This window comes from Aulonocara sp. 'chitande type north' Nkhata Bay, linkage group LG18 (assembly GCF_057382095.1).
Source record: "Aulonocara sp. 'chitande type north' Nkhata Bay isolate Kocher_YH1m ecotype deep benthic linkage group LG18, A_spYH_male_GT1.1, whole genome shotgun sequence".
Lineage (NCBI taxonomy): Eukaryota > Metazoa > Chordata > Actinopteri > Cichliformes > Cichlidae > Aulonocara > Aulonocara sp. 'chitande type north' Nkhata Bay.
This window is the reverse complement of record NC_141361.1, coordinates 4,776,870-4,793,061: the sequence shown is the minus strand read 5'-3', so window position 1 is coordinate 4,793,061 and position 16,192 is coordinate 4,776,870. Positions and strand designations below refer to the sequence as shown.

Genomic DNA, 16,192 nt, shown 5'->3' with positions numbered 1-16,192 from the left:
AGAGTCCTGACTGGAAGAGTCTAAGTTTTAAAATACAATGATCAACAGTGTCAAATGCTTTTGACAAATCAATAAAAAGGGATGCACAGTGTTGTTTTTTATCAAGTGCAATAGTAATATCATTTACCACTCTAATTGCAGCTGTGATAGTACTGTGATTCTTCCTAAAGCCTGATTGATATTCAGATAAAATGGCATTGATGTGCAAAAACTCCTTTAACTGCTCACACACAAGAGCTTCAAGAACTTTAGCCAGCACAGATAGATTAGATATTGGTCTGTAATTAGTTAACACTGCTGGGTCGCCCCCTTTTAATAGAGGAACAACAAAAGCTGATTTCCATACTGAGGGAATTTTATTCGTATCCAGTGTGAGGTTGAAAAGTGTTGTGAGAGGCTCTGCTACAAAATCAGCTGCCAGTTTCAAGAAGTAAGGATCTAGTAAGTCTGGCCCTGGAGATTTTCTAGGATCTAACAGTTTAAGAGCTTTACAGACCTCCTGCACAGAGAAAGGAACAAAGTTAAATGGCTGACCAGTGTACACCGGAAGGTTTGTGCCAGATTTTACAGAGACTGGGTTCAGAGAGTCAAACAAAGAGCCAGAAGATATAAAGTGCTTGTTAAAACAATTCATAATCTCCTTCCTATCATAAACAGGAACAGAATCCTTAAAAACATAGGTGGGTAGAGCGTGGGAGCTTTTACTCACTGAAAGAGACTTAATGATTTTCCAGAACTTCTGTGGATTATTTAGGTTCTCAGTGGTGACAGACAGATAATATTCTGTTTTAGCTTTCTTAATAGAGGAAGTACATCTGTTTCTTAGTTGTCTGAAAAGAAGCCAATCACTGGGGTAGCCTGTTTTCCTCGCTTTGGCCCAAGCCAGATTACGCTCATGAATGATATCTGCCAGCTCTTGGGAGAACCAGGGGTTTTCACGACCTTTTATCCTATATCTTCTTAATGGAGCATGTTTATTCACAATTTGCATAAACCCATCCTTAAAGAATGCCCACGCTAATTCTACATCAGGGATCAATCCTATTTTCTTCCAGTCATAATTTGACAAATCATGATAAAATGCTTGCTCATTAAAATGTTTAAGAGTTCTTTTAAAAATAATACCATGTTGTGACTTGGCCACTTTAGTATTTCTAATAGCAGCAACAACACAGTGGTCACTTAAGTCGTTACAAAAGACACCCAAAGATGAAAATTTATGAGGAACATTTGTCAAAATCAAGTCAATCAAGGTAGACTTTTCGGGGCTTTTGAGATTCGGCCGAGTGGGTAAATTGACCAGCTGGGTAAGACTGATAGAATCACAGAAAGATTTAAAATCATCTGAAACAGTTTTGAGCCAATCCCAGTTAAAGTCACCAGCTAGAACAAGCTCCCCATAATTTAGTCTGGACAGCAAAAGGTTTAAAGAACGCAGAGCTTCTGTGGAGGCAGAAGGGGGTCGATAGCAACAAGCAACTGTTATGCAAAGACCCTTTGCAACATTCACATTCAGAGCCAAAAATTCCAATTGTTTGCAAATTGATTCTGATAGAACTATTGTAGCATCAAATTTTGACTTAACATAAGCAGCAACACCACCACCTTTCTTAAACCTATCGGTGCGATAGATATTGTAGCCAGCCATGCTAACATGTTCATCAGATATATATTTAGACAACCAAGTTTCAGAAATGAGGACAATATCTGCATCTGTTGATTGAACCCAGATCTTGATCATATCCATCTTGGGTAACAAACTGCGCACATTAAGATGAACTATCTTCAGCCCAGGTGAGGATTTAAATTCAGATGGTGTCTGGCTACATTGCAGCTCAGGGCCTGGGTTAGGTTGCACATTACCAGATAAGAGCAGTAGTAAGACGATCAGAAGTCTCTGCTTTGTACTTATTGATTTTGACGTGTGAAATGTTGACACAAAGCAGGATTTTTCGTAACTAATTTTGTAATTGTACAAAGCAAGAAGGTTTTGAAGATGAGGTAAATCTTTCTGTAGTTCAAAATGATTAATGTCCTGTTCCAAATACATTGGAAATTGTACAGGATGTATAGCAGCAGTGACGCATGTAGATCTGGGAACCATGTCTCGCAGAATGGGGTCACTGTTAAATGTTCTCATCTTAGAAAAATTGAGAGTCCAAAAGTCCCCCACGGCCAATAAGCAAAGTAAAGTTATTAAAAAAGCCATTATCCAAAACACAATGATTGTTGATGCTGAATTAAATAGGCTGCACAAACCTAGGATGGCAAGTAAGGCTCCAGCCAAAAGTTCGGGTCCTGGTGGCTTGCTAGCAGAGGGCTTCTGCTAGCACATTCACCAATGTGGTGTAGAAGGCTTCAATCAACAGCACAGCGCCCGATGTATTGCAGATAAGCTTTTCGAGCAGCACAGGCCTTGGTGTGGTGCTGATGTCTTGCACTAGCAACACAGATGCAGTTTGTTCAGCCGGCAGCAAAGGCCCTGGTGTGCTGCAGACGGCCCCAGCCAGCAGCACAGGCCCTGGGGTGTTGCCTATGGGTCCAGACGGCAGAACAGGCCCTGGTGTGCTGCAGATGGCCCCAGCCAGCAGTACAGGCCCTGGTGAGGCTCAGTTGGTTTATGCTAGCAGCACAGGCCCTGATGTGGTGCCTATGGGTCCAGCCGGCAGTGCAGGCCCTGGTGAGGCTCAGTTGGTTTATGCTAGCAGAACAGGCCCTGGTGTGGTGCCTATGGGTCCAGCCGGCAGTGCAGGCCCTGGTGAGGCTCAGTTGGTTTATGCTAGCAGAACAGGCCCTGGTGTGGTGCCTATGGGTCCAGCTAGGCCCTGGTGCGGTGCAGATGGCCTCAGCCAGCAGCACAGGTCCTGGGATGGTGCCGATGGATCCAGCTGGCAGCACAGGCCCCGGTGCAGTGAGATGGCCTCAGAAAACAGCACAGGCCCTGGTTGAGGCTCAGTTGGTTTATGCTAGCAGCACAGGCCCTGGTGTGGTGCAGACAACCTCTGGTAGTAGCAGAGGTCCCCCCCAAAAAAGACCACTTTCCAAGAATTTACAGAATAGTTTAAAATACTCTTTGTGTCTGTATCCAGGTTGGATGAGCGCCGAGTATTTGTATATGTGTGCATGAGGGTGGGAATGCATGTTTAGGTCTGTGTGCGCCTATTCGTCTGTGTCTATATGTCAGCTCGGGTCTTACACTCCACCCCCTTGGAACATCTCAGGCCCTCCAAGGTATGGAGGCTTATTTCCCCTCACCACACTCCCTGCTGGTGGCTGATGCCCTCAGACATCGGTGCGTTCTTGGTGTCCAGGGCTGGACGCTCAGGTCTGTACCAGCTCACTCCCCGGTACGGCTGCTTGGTGGGGCCTGGTGCCTGTGGCTCGGTCGGGCCCCTTGCGGGGGCTCGATTCACTCTGGCACAGCTGACTGCCGGCAGAGCCCGCGTGTACGTCACTGCCGCCCCCTCTGGCTTCTGCTCTGTGGCTGTTGGGTGACCCCTCATCTGGGGTTCTCCTCAGCTCTTCCCAGGAAGGTGGCACGGTTGCCCCTCCGGTGGTCCTCTTTGGGCGCTCGCACTCTGGGGGCCTCTGGATGTCTGGGGCCTGGATCTCCTCCATGCCTGCTTCATGCCCTGGGGGACGAGGCTATGGCTCCCCACACCAGCAGATCGTTACATGGAGAAGCCTTTTGAATAGACGAGCACTCATCCACACAGGTGTTCACACACACAAGCTACACCTTTCTTGGCTGCTACCTCAAACCACATTATGCGATGTCAATCTTGCGTGCTGCACAATCACATTCAGTATTTAATATTTACTGTTATTTACACTTAGCTAGATTATTGCAATGGTGTTGTGTTATTATGTTGCTCTCTTTTTTGCTTGTTTTCTCTTATTTTCTTCTCTCAACAGGTGACCTGAGAGATATTTTTTAAGTGCCCTTTCTCACTGTCCCTCTTCCCCTTTTCTTCCTTCCTTCCTTCCTTCCTTCCTATCCCCCAGTCATGTCTGTCCTATCTGTAACAACTGAAAATAAATTAAAATAAATAAATAATAACAAAGGTTGATCAAATGGACCAATATGGCAAGGCCGTGATGGTCCATTTGGTAAATTAAGTTAGTTGGGCATCTTTTTTGGCCTTCAGACAATAATTCTGATGGCTAAAAAACGAAACGGGACAACAAGAAAAGAAAGAAAGAAAAAAGTAATAAAAATGTATCTAAAACATATTTTAAGATGAATCTTTTTATGACTGAGTAAAAAAAAAAATGCTAAAATTCGAGTGCAGTGTTGAGTAAAATGGTTTTATTAAAATTTAATTGACCCTTTGAAATTATTTGTTGGAAGTCTTAAATCCCACTGAACAGGGGAAGAGAAAGAGACAGAGACACAAAGATAGCAACACAGAGGTAAATAAACATGGAGACAAGACACTGAGAATAAGACAGAAGGGGAAATGCCCAAAGTCTCATATCTCTGACAAGTTAAGTCACTTTTATTCATAAAAAAACCCAGAACTTAAATATAATTATAAACCACACATAAACATAATCATAGAACAATTAAAAGTAAAACATACCAAAAACACATCAAATGGAGAGTGAAGCAAATATTATTAATAACAACAAATGCACATATTAATAATTAGAGATGGCACGATACCACTTTTTTATGTCCGATACCGATACCGATATCATAAATTTGGTTATCTGCCGATACCGATATGAATCCGATATAGTGTTTTTTAATCAACAAAACTGTTTTTTAAATATCTTGCCGCATTTTGTATAAGTTCATACTCAAGTTTAAAACAACAACTACACTAAAGCTATTCTGTTATACCTGTATGCAAAAAAAATTATTTCATAGTTCAGCAATACTGATCAATCTAATAAAGTTAAACCTACACCATCCTCCCTATTCTGGTATTTGAAAGAGTACTTAGCATAAATATTAAGCAACCTAACTAATAGGGTTCCAACTCCCAGCAACAACAAAAATAAATAAATAAAAAATGGGGAACCACCCCTCACGCTCCACCTCATGATGCTTAATCGACGTAATCAACCTTAATTTGATGCAGTGTGAAAAAAATGCACAGAAATCAATTATTTTTCAAGAAATATTAAATAGATTCAACATCTTTCTTCAACAGAATTGCAGACTGCACAGATGGTACCTTCCCAAAGGAAAAAGTACTATAGCTTACTAGGGTATATATATTAGACTTAATAGTTACTATATACAGTAATGGACTTCTATTCATTTTGCATCAAATTAAAACTTTGGGTGTCAGATAATTATTTATTAAAAGCTCGACATTTTAAATGAGAATAAGAAAGAAAAGTATGTCTTTGTGCCCCCTTTTCCCTGTTAATGCCCTATCGGCCCCCCTGGCTAAACTTTGCTAGATCCGCCCCTGCACAGTTACCAGCGTCAGCTACGTAGAAAAAGATCCTCCAGTAGAAAGTAATATTAAATACATTCTAACAACAGCTGATCAAGCTTAAACGTGCTTCTGTTGTTCAGCCGCTGGTTTCCTCTTTCTGGTGCAAAGTGGGCCAAAAACAAACCAGAGAGACGGACTCGCGACAGAAAAGCCGATCAGCTGATCGTTAAGCAGTTTCATGATTGAAGTAGCAGCAGGAGAGGCAGTCGCTTGTTAAGCTTAACGCAGGAATGCTTTACAAACATTCAGAGATGGACTTACACACTTGCTTTACTTCTCTCGGGATAACTTTGTCGGAGATGAAATGCCGGGTTGCTAGCGAAGCTCCAAATGCTATCCAGACCACCGACAGGTCCCGCATGCCACAGCCGCTCTATCACGTGATGCACACTGCTCCGATGTGCTAACGTTCTGAGGTGAGTTACAGCGTGTTGCAAGTTTTGTGAGGTGCTTTCGTGATATTTAATGGATCGGATTACATTTTTTATTTTTCTCCGATATCCGATCCAGTAATTTAGGTCAGTATCGGACCGATACCGATACGTAATATCGGATCGGTCCATCTCTATTAATAATATAAACCAAAATCCTTCAATAAAAAGGCTACAAACAGAAACAACAATTTGAAACAGCAATAAGAAAACAGTGAAAGTGACTACAGATATAGACCTTCCTAGGGAGGCCTGAAGTGCAAACATACCCTCTACACTCCCTTCATAAAACAGGGGACCATGATTACCACCATAGTTGGCCGGTCTGAAGGCACTGACCTCAACTTCCATACAATGTTTGAGCAGGACAACCAGGACAGACCCACAACATACAGAGCCTTAAGTGACCGCAGGCAAATCTCATCCACCCCACCACCACAGTGATGGGCAAGTCTCCCTGCCCACTGTACAAAATGTGCTTCACAGACGTTGTTTCATGTTGTAAAGATTGTGCCTTAAAAAAATAGCCACAAGAAGTTTTAAAGAAATCTTTATTTCACTTTTAAGACACATAACCAACACCAACATACGAATCAACAGGATGAGCACATGCTGAAATTCAGTCTTCATGAAAATCAAGATTAAATCACAAAATGTTTGGTCTCATGTGTGTTTCTTTCCAGCTTTGACTCTGTGGAGTAAAACCTCTCCACTAAACAAAAAAATAAAACATCTCAGCAACTTTTTTGTCACCTCCACAGCTCAACACGATACAAATATCACATCAAATGAATGTAAATACGTGTTTCATCTTCATTACAGGTTTTAATGGAATATGCAACAAACAGAATTAGGGCTGTGACATATCATATGATCTGCAATAATACTGGTATAAATGTTTACAAAAAAGTGTGTTTAGAGGAACATCATGTGTTTGTGTAACACACCCCAAGCAAGAGGGCGGCTGACAGATTATGTCTGGTTCTGAAAAAAACAGATAAATTATGAGATGGACGACAGGTAGTGTGTTTCCTCTCTCGCTTCTGCCAGATCTTTATTTAAACACATTCATGTGTTCACAACAGGTTGCAAAAACTTCTTAACATCTCTGTCTCACATTCCCAAAGCCCAAAATCAGAATAAACTAAAATAGTATAATAATAGTATAAACAAAAATCTAAACAGTCATCTCTGTTGTTTGTTACTAAGAGCTATAAATCACACTTTTTTTCACACATCGTTTGATAAAGCAAACATTCCAGTATTGTACCATATACTAATGGCGTATCTGTGTAGTGGAAATCTCCACATCAACATTGCAGAGCGATCAGAATTATTATAGGTTATTACACTAACTTTAGACAATAACAGTGACAACATATCAAACTGTCTCTGCGAACACATTAACTCAAATATACAGGAGCCGTGGTGTACTTTTGTTACAAGAGGGTGCCTTAAGTTTAGAAAACAACAAGGCTAACAGCTACTCTAGGATGTGGCGAGCTAAGCTAGCTCCTACTCTCGATCGTAACACATTTCAATGAGCAAAACAGACGAATACAGATCCCAGCAAAACAAACTGCTGGTCAGGTTTTACCCTTATTTGGCATGTAAATTATGTGGACCACATGTGTGGCCTTATTACTTACTAACCTGAAAAAAACAGATAAATTATGAGATGGACGACAGGTAGTGTGTTTCCTCTCTCGCTTCTGCCAGATCTGAAGACGAGCAGTAGCGTCACACTAAACCATCTCACTGGGGCGGAAGTGCCCCCTTGTGGCGTAACTAGGGATCACACCACATGTTGGATCTCCAACAAAAATCACAAGATTAAGGCCCTTCCTTAACAAAACTACACCTAAAAGCTTAAATCACATAATGTGACCACACATTACAGTGTGTCACATTTGCATTCACCCCAATGAGTCAACCCCAGTCATGTCTCACAGCCAGAGCCATATGTCGGGCTCCAGTCACAGTTTGGTAGCTGAATGTTCGCAAAATATGCAAGAAAACTTTTCCCACTGAAAGTGAAAAAAGCAAACCTGTTACAACACTTTAAGCAAAAACACACTTGAGTACAACCGGGCTGTGAAGGCACGTGAGCAGGAGATACTAGCAGCAGTGATGTGCGACCCAAAGGTAAACAAATGATTCAACCATGCATCACTGGAGCACTCGCGAGTTACATTTCATATAACAGCAAGAGCAGTCAGTGGATGGAAATTACTGATGTGCTACACGGTGGAAAAGCAGGAGGTTAAAAAGCTCGACCCAAGATGAAACAAACCAGGTAGAATTTCTTTTCCTTATATGCAGAGGTGGAAAGAGTACTAAAATATTTTACTCAAGTAAAAGTACTATTACTTTGCTGAAATTTTACTCAAGTACAAGTAAAATTACCTGTCTAAAAATGTACTCAAGTAAAAGTAAAAAGTAGCTCATTTAAAATGTACTCAGAGTAAAAGTTACATAGTTACTTTTCTGTCAGCAGGAGGACAGCCGCTTCTGAGTAGTGCAAAAAAGGACAGTGGGATATAAATCTCAAAGTAGTTCTTTTTTAGTGAAAAGAAAAACTTTACAAATTAAAGTGCAGTGGCAGTTAAACTGCAAGTCTATACATGAAAATGGATAATGGTCACCAAACCAATCAACCAAACCAAACCGTCAGGTATCACAGTGTTTTCAATACAAAACCATATCATTCTTTCACATGAGAATGTGTTCTAAACTGTCAAATAAGAGAACAAGTACTGAACTGAACGGCAGCTGCTTTAAAAATGTTTTTGAATTTTTTAAACTTGGCCCTGCCCTACTGTACCTCTAGATTAAAGTTCCTTTGTATCCATCCTAGAGTGTTACTCTCTGAACTTCCTGTTAATTTTGAGGAGCAGTTGATTTTCAGAGTTAGTAGAGTTCATCCTTGCTCACTTTGCAGTGAACAGTAGTCCAGCACAGCTAAAGAGACGCTCGAAGGCAGCTGAGGCAGGCAGGCCAGTGTTAAGTTTGAGAGAAAGTTTTTTGATGTCCCTAATAAGACATCAATGCATTACATAGCTACCGCTGGTAAATTATACCAATATACCTCGTGGGGTTTTTTTATTGGACAGTAACAGGCTAGTTAACGGGAGGTTGCAAGTGCTAATTAACAAGTAACAGAAGTCAGCTGTCTTTGACTAATCTAAGGTAAGTGAGCGCTCTGTTATTCTTTTGCCTGCAGTGTGAACATATGTGGGTTAAGTAAGAAAGTAGCCGCTTCTGTCTTTAATTTAACTATTTTTTTAAATAAATTCTTATTATTAACAAACAGGAAAAACGTAGGTAAACACATTTTCTTTTGGCAATTTACCAACCCAGTAAAAAAAATGTAAGTTGCGTGGACAACAACGTGCCCGATTACAGCAAGTTGCTAGTACCAACCAACGTTATCTGTGTTCTTCACAGATGTCTTAACTTAATGTGATTAATTTGAACACAGCCTTTTTGCTACCATAACGGTACGAGTTGTATTTAACTTACCTCCACATGCTTGCGCAGGTTTGATGTGGAATTTTTAAAAGCTGCTAACTCGGTCTCTCTGGGCAAACACAGCTTACACTGCATAATAAAGCTGTTGCCTTTCTTGCACTTGAAGCCGAAATGGTCCCTTAAATACGGCCAGGGGTTCACATCCGTTTCTTCGAGTTCAGGGTCAGCAGAATTCGACGGGGCTTCTTTTTTCACTGGATCCATAACACCGATGTCAGACTCCATCTTTAACGTGACCTTAGCGCCAATTTGTTCTACTACCCATCATTCCCTGCAGTATTTCCGAAGTGCAATGGTTTTTTTAATTTACTCAGTAACGGGTGTGATTGAAAACGTAGCGAACTACAATACTTTTTAAAAAATATACTTAAGTAAAAGTAAAATTACAGACTTGAAAAATGACTTTAAAAAGTACAAATACACAAAAAAACTACTCAATTACAGTAACGCAAGTAAATGTAATTCGTTACTTTCCACCTCTGCTTATATGACAGAATTGTGCAGGCTCCGCATTACAAGGTTATTTTGGATATTAAGCTAGAGTGTAAGCACTTGTAATACACTTTTCTTAAAACTTCCAGGAAAAACACCCCTGAGGATACTTATGTGCTCATATTTCATGTATGCCGTGTCACTAACATTGCACTATAATGTTGTTCATAGAGTATTTAAAGGTAGAATGGGAGGCAGAGCCTTCAGCTTTTAAGATTAGACTTAAAACTTTCCTTGTTGCAGATGGGGGTCCCTCCCTGAGCCTGGTTCTGCTGGAGGTTTCTTCCTGTTAAAAAGGAGTTTTTCCTTCCCACTGTCGCCAAAACGCTTGCTAATAGGGGGTCATATGACTGTTTGGGTTTTCTCTGTTTTCATTGTATTATTGTTGGGTCTTTACCTTACAATATCAAGCACCTTGAGGTGGCCACATTTTCACACTTTGAATTAGCTAAGCTGTCATCAGTGACAGCAGCTCACTGGAAGAGAAAGATGGAAAATCCATCATTTACTTACACATATAAATGCTGCTGCCTGCCGAGCTGATAAAATGTACATTATTTTTTTTAAATGTAAGTTTCTTGAAATATTATTTTGAGGCTATATCTCCCACCCCTACATACAATAAACAATACAGAGTTTTTTAAGGAAGGAGGTCATCTGATCTGCTCTGATCTGGCTTCTCAGTGGACTGCTTCATCTGACAGTTCTCCCACTTTTAACTAGTGTGAATCCTCATGTGTCTTTGTAACTGTATCCTCTGAATGAAGCTTCTCACCTGTGTGGATTCTCATGTGAGTTTTCAAGTTTATCATCAGGCTGAATCTTTTTCCGCAGGTGCTGCAAGAATGTGGCTTCTCACCTGTGTGAACCCTCATATGTCTCGTTAGTTTGGATCTGTACTCAAAGGTTTTTCCACAAATCTCACATTTCACAAACTTTTTACTTGTGTCAGTTTTACGCTGACTCTCTGACACAGGAAAGTTGTCTTGCTGATCTCTGCTCTCTGGTTCAGGAGAGCTGGAAGAAAGGAGATGTTCACTGTCCAGCTCTGGCTCACTTTCCTCATAAGTAGGAGCCACCATGAAGATAATAATGCCTTCAGTCTCCTGCTTCACTACAAGCTGATCTACGTCCTGACTGGTGCAAGGTTCCTCCTCTTCCTCTTTTATCTGTGGAAGCTCCGGATCCTCCTGGTCGAGGCTGAAGTTTCTCTCCTGGTCCCCAAAAACCAGTTCCTCCTCACATTCATGCTGTTGTGGGAAAGCTGAGGTGACAAATGGACAAAATTACTTGTCTTAGATAAATATAGAAGTATAACAAGAATGACTACTCGGCAGTGGTGTCTACAGCTGTCCATTTCCAACTCTACAACAGAGTTTAATCAAAATATCATCCGAAATATCATCATATCATTTACCCAGACCTGGAAACTGTTAAAATAAGATTTCATGCACTCACTTCTAACACGTTAGTAAATTTCTATGCACCAATCACAGTTTGTCCACCAATTACTGTTGGAAAGATGTTTATGTAAATGATAAGACAAACATCAGACAGAAGGGGAAATTTAAAAGTAGGATTAAAATATGGGGATAAAAAGCAGCGAAGCTCTCAGAAAACCTCGACTAACAATCAGCTGAGTTTATTTAAACACTGGCCTTGAAGAACTCTGATGTGTTTCCAAAATATCTTTATTGAATGAATTAAAGTCATATTAATTTTTAGGTAAGACCATTACGGTTTTACATACCCCTGCTGTGTAAGTTCATTTCAGGTTTCCAGATGTTATCCAGCTGTCTGAGCTGCTCTTCTTCAGTCCAGATGAGGCCTTCATCCTCCTGTTTGAGTACAATCTTTTCTACGTCATCGCTGATGCAGAGTTCCTCCTCTTCCTCTTTGATCTGTGGAGGATCTGGGCCCTCCTGGTCCAGACTGGAGTTCCTCTCCTGGTTGGAGACCTGCTGGTCATACAGGCCCTCCTCTTCCTCACACTTCATGTTAGGGGGAGATCTTGAGGAACAAAGGGTCACTGAGGAAAAAGGTTAATAATGTGATGACAGGAAAACACATCTGAGCAAATATAGTCCACTCTGAGCATGTCCTCATATGGGAGTGAAATTTACAACTAACTGTACAAATGTGAAAAATGAAAGTGTAAGTTACTCTCGAGCTCTGATACTCTTATTAGGAAAGTTCAGAGTACAAATCATTCAGGTAGCTGCTGCCAGCTTCACGCTGCAAGTAAATGTTTGTCATTGTTGTAGATTAAACTGAAAATCTCACAGTGCCATAGCAGATAAGTACCAGTCAGGTTTCACAGCCAGTCATTGCACAGAATCAACCCAACTAAAGTCATCAGTGATCTGAAGATTATTAGGGACTCAGAGTTTCAGTCTTAGTTCTATTTGATCTCATTGCTGCCTTTGATACTGTTGATCATGACATTTTAAATCAAAGGTTTCATCATTTAGTTGGTTTAACTGGACAGTTCTCAATTGGCTCTCGACCTTTGACCCAGTTAAACCTCTCAGGTCATCAGGTTCAGATCTGTTAACTGTTCCCAAAATCAGATGTAAGTGTGCTAAGAGTGTGTTCAGTTACTGTGCTCCTGTTCTTTGGAGCATGCAGCCATAGTTTGCCTGCTGTGGCTGCATTCAAAACTAACAACTATGTTTCCATGCTTTGTGAATAACACTGACATCTGTGAGATTTGAGCTGATTTAGTTCGAGTTAAGACTGTTTATTAGAACATTACAAAGTTATTTTAAAAACTTCATCATTTTCTTGAACCCAAATATAATTCAGTTGAAAAATATACATTTTAACATGAGGTGAGGATGGTGGGGGAGGCACGATGGTCTTGTAGGGTTAGACCCTGATTAATATGGCGTTATTTTTGTGCCACTATTCTGAGCGCACGTAAAAAAGGTTTGCAGGTGCAAGTGTTGCATTTTGAGGAGAAATTTATTTTGAGCGAAGAAAAGCTGAATTTGAGTGAACAAAATTCATTGCTGCATGCAAAAAATGTATATCCGTGTTTGCTATTATCCATATACACACGCACAATAGCAGCCCCTCTCGCTCAGTTTTTGTATTTGCGCTCGCAATGTGTCGCTCACGCTCTCAACATTTCTGCCCGTGCACGCTCAACTCTTTCTGTACACCGTTATATTTGTGCCACAAAACCAGCCAATCACAGACTTGGATGCAAAAAAATCTGATTGGCTGTTTTTGTCTCCAATCAGCTCGAAAGGACGAAATGCAATATCCCAGAATCCATTTCGTCCAAAGCTCAAACGAGGCAGTGGCGGAGGAACACAGAGTGGCGGAGTTTGAAATATTACTCTTTCTGGGACACAAAATAAACTTTTAAGATATTTTCATGTTAGAATGTAGCTGTGTGAACTTCAAATATCTGCTCGATTTATCAAGACATCACATATTTGCATAAGTGCTCCAACGTTTTCGGAGATGCCTGTTACCCACCAGCTGACCGGGTGGGAACTCTGGTTAAACATATTATATAAGGCTGAACTGACAAAAAAATCACCGACTACACCACCAGGTATTATTGGAAAAACCATAAAGCCTTTGAACGAAAACAAACGCTGTTGTGACAGTGATGTACACTGTTTTGTTGGTATATATGTATGATTTGTATCACCTTCATGTTTCCAGCTTTACAGCTGTGGCTCCAGCAAACATCAGCTGATACTAGAAATTAATTTTAAATAAATTCTAACAACAGCTGATCAATTTTGAACTTGCTGCTGTTGTTGTTTAGCGCAACATCCGCTGGTTTCCTGTTTCTGGCGCAAAGTGGGAGATAAACAAACAAGAGAGACGATCAGCTGATCATTGATCAGTTTCATGATTGAAGTAGCAACAGGAGAGGGAGGGAGAATGAGGAGAGAAGAGGCAGCTAAGACACAGAATAACTCCAGCTTTGTGTCTTTTTTATTCTCGCTGAAGTCTTTTCCCCTCAATACGGATGTATTGTAATTGGTCCAGCCCAGAGTTGATTATTACCAGTTGGCTAATCCACCACCTTTCATTGTTTATACCATTACAAAAACAAACAAACTAACATAAAAATGAAAAATCACCATTGGCCCACCGGGCAAATGCCGGGTAAATGCCCAATGGCCAGTCCAGGTATTCGGTCAGCTGGTGGGTAACAGGCATCTCCAAAAACGTTAGAGCACTTATGCAAATATGTGATGTCTTGATAAATCGAGCAGATATTAGAAGTTTACACAGCACCATTCTCGCATGAAAATATCTTAAAAGTTTATTTTGTGACCCACAAAGAGTAATATTTCAAACTCCGCCACTCTGTGTTCCTCCGCCACTGCCTCGTTTGAGTTTTGGACGAAATGGATTCTGGGATATTGCATTTCGTCCTTTCGAGCTGGTTGGAGACGAAAACAGCCAATCAGATTTTTTTTGCATCCAAGTCTGTGATTGGCTGGTTTTGTGGCACAAATATAACGGTGTACAGAACGAGTTGAGCGCGCACGGGCTGAAATGTTGAGAGCGCGAGCGACACATTGCGAGCGAGCGCAAGTGCAAAAACTGAGCGAGAGGGGCTGCTATTGTGCGTGTGTATATGGATAATAGCAAACACGGATATACATTTTTTGCATGCAGCAATGAATTTTGTTCACTCAAATTCAGCTTTTCTTCGCTCAAAATAAATTTCTCCTCAAAATGCAACACTTGCACCTGCAAATTTTTTTTACGTGCGCTCAGAATAGTGGCACAAAAATAACGCCATAGATTAAGGGGTATTTTTGAAAGTAAAGCCCATCTCTCAAAGTCCCTGCCGGCCTGCCTCCACCTCGGGAAGCCTGTGGGTGCAGACGGAGGTGAGGAGCACCACAGGCGGCAGAGGACTGTCTGTAGCCCCGGAGTGAGGGTCAGAGAGCCGAAGCAGACAGCGAACTGTGGCACAGTGCAGAAAACAGAAGCTTTCCCTCCCTGCCTCTTTTATCTTAATCTTCTAAATAAATCTTCTATAAAGGCACTTTCTCTCGGTCTCAAGGTTTGTTTAATGCTAAAAGTTCACCGTAAAAAAGAGACGCACTTGTGTGATTAGCCGCTCCCTGATTTCAGTATGTTAGCCTACAAGCTGAGCTCTGATCAGGTCCTACATGAGTTGTATTCTTGTGTTAGTCCACTGAGACCATCGCAGTTTTACCTGTTATGCGTAACTTTATCTCGGGTTTCCGGCTGATATCCAGCAGTCTCTGCTGAAGGTTGATCTCATACTGGACGATCAGACGTTCTGTTAACCTCAGAGCAGATTTCTTCTGCAGCAGTCAGCCGGTCTCTCCACTATTGCTTCTAAACGAACAATAAAAAAAATGTAATTATAGAAAAACACTTCTGAGAAGATAAAGTTTTAGTTAAAGTCTGTAATGAGGGCATGTTGCTCACATTTGCAGGTGAAATTAAAAGTGTGTAAAAATGAAGTTATTTGTGCACTCTGATGCAAATGAGAACTTGAGTTCTGACATTTTTCAGCAACATTAAGAGTAAAAAAAACCTTTCAAACAAAAAAGAACTCACTTATTACTGACTGACTGATGATCTATTTTGGAGTTGATCTCGAAACTGATCTACATCTTGATATTTTTCAAAATAATCTTCACTATTGGGGGTGGCTGTAGCTCAGGCGGTAGAGCAGATCATCTACTGATCGGTTCGATTCCCGGCTTCACCTAGTCTGCATTTCAAATATCCTTGGGCAAGATACTAACTCCAAGTTGCCTCAAGTTGCTCTTTGATCTGTGGAATGTGTGTCTGAATGTTGGTAGAAAGCACTAAGAAAAATGTGCTTGTGCGAATGGGAGTGAGTGGGTGAATGCACAAGTTTTGTAAAGCGCTTTGAGTGCTCAAGATTGAGTAGAAAAGCGCTATATAAGAACCAGTCCATTTAAAACTCCCTGTCATGTTTTCACGAATACACATTAAATAGATCTGACTGATACAAACTGTAGGTTTAATATTAATGTTAACACTTCAGAAAAGCGATTACAGTTTTACCGCTGGTCTGTAAATCTTTCTCAGGTTTCCAGATGTTATGCAGCTGTCTGAGCCGCTCTTCCCCGCTCCAGACGACGATGCCTTCATCCTCGTGTTTCACTACAAGCTGTTCTCCCTCTTGACTGATGCAGAGTTCCTCCTGTTCCTCTTTGATCTGTGGGGGATCTGTGTCCTCCTGGTCCAGATTGAAGTTCCTCTCCTGCTTCCAGACCTGCTGGCCAGCCAGATCTTCCTCCT

At 41.1% G+C, this 16,192-nt stretch overlaps 1 protein-coding gene across 1 annotated transcript; it reads right to left on the bottom strand.

The window, feature by feature from the left end:
- Positions 1 to 6,418: 6,418 nt before the first annotated feature.
- Positions 6,419 to 12,729, bottom strand: LOC147307730 (uncharacterized). The gene is made up of 2 exons (XM_086273173.1): positions 11,658 to 12,729; positions 6,419 to 11,171 (listed from the first exon to the last, which is right to left on the bottom strand). The coding sequence occupies exons 1-2, from the start codon at positions 11,902 to 11,904 to the stop codon at positions 10,627 to 10,629; spliced, it is 792 nt and encodes a 263-aa protein (XP_086129299.1). The 5' UTR covers positions 11,905 to 12,729; the 3' UTR covers positions 6,419 to 10,626.
- Positions 12,730 to 16,192: the final 3,463 nt, after the last annotated feature.

Bases quoted from the DNA above. Each gene is read 5' to 3' on its own strand.
- LOC147307730 (XM_086273173.1), bottom strand. From the start codon at position 11,904: ATGAAGTGTGAGGAAGAGGAGGGCCTGTATGACCAGCAGGTCTCCAAC. The intron at 11,172-11,657 runs GTATGTAAAACC...TTGTCACCTCAG, and splicing joins AATGAACTTACACAGCAGGG to CTTTCCCACAACAGCATGAA.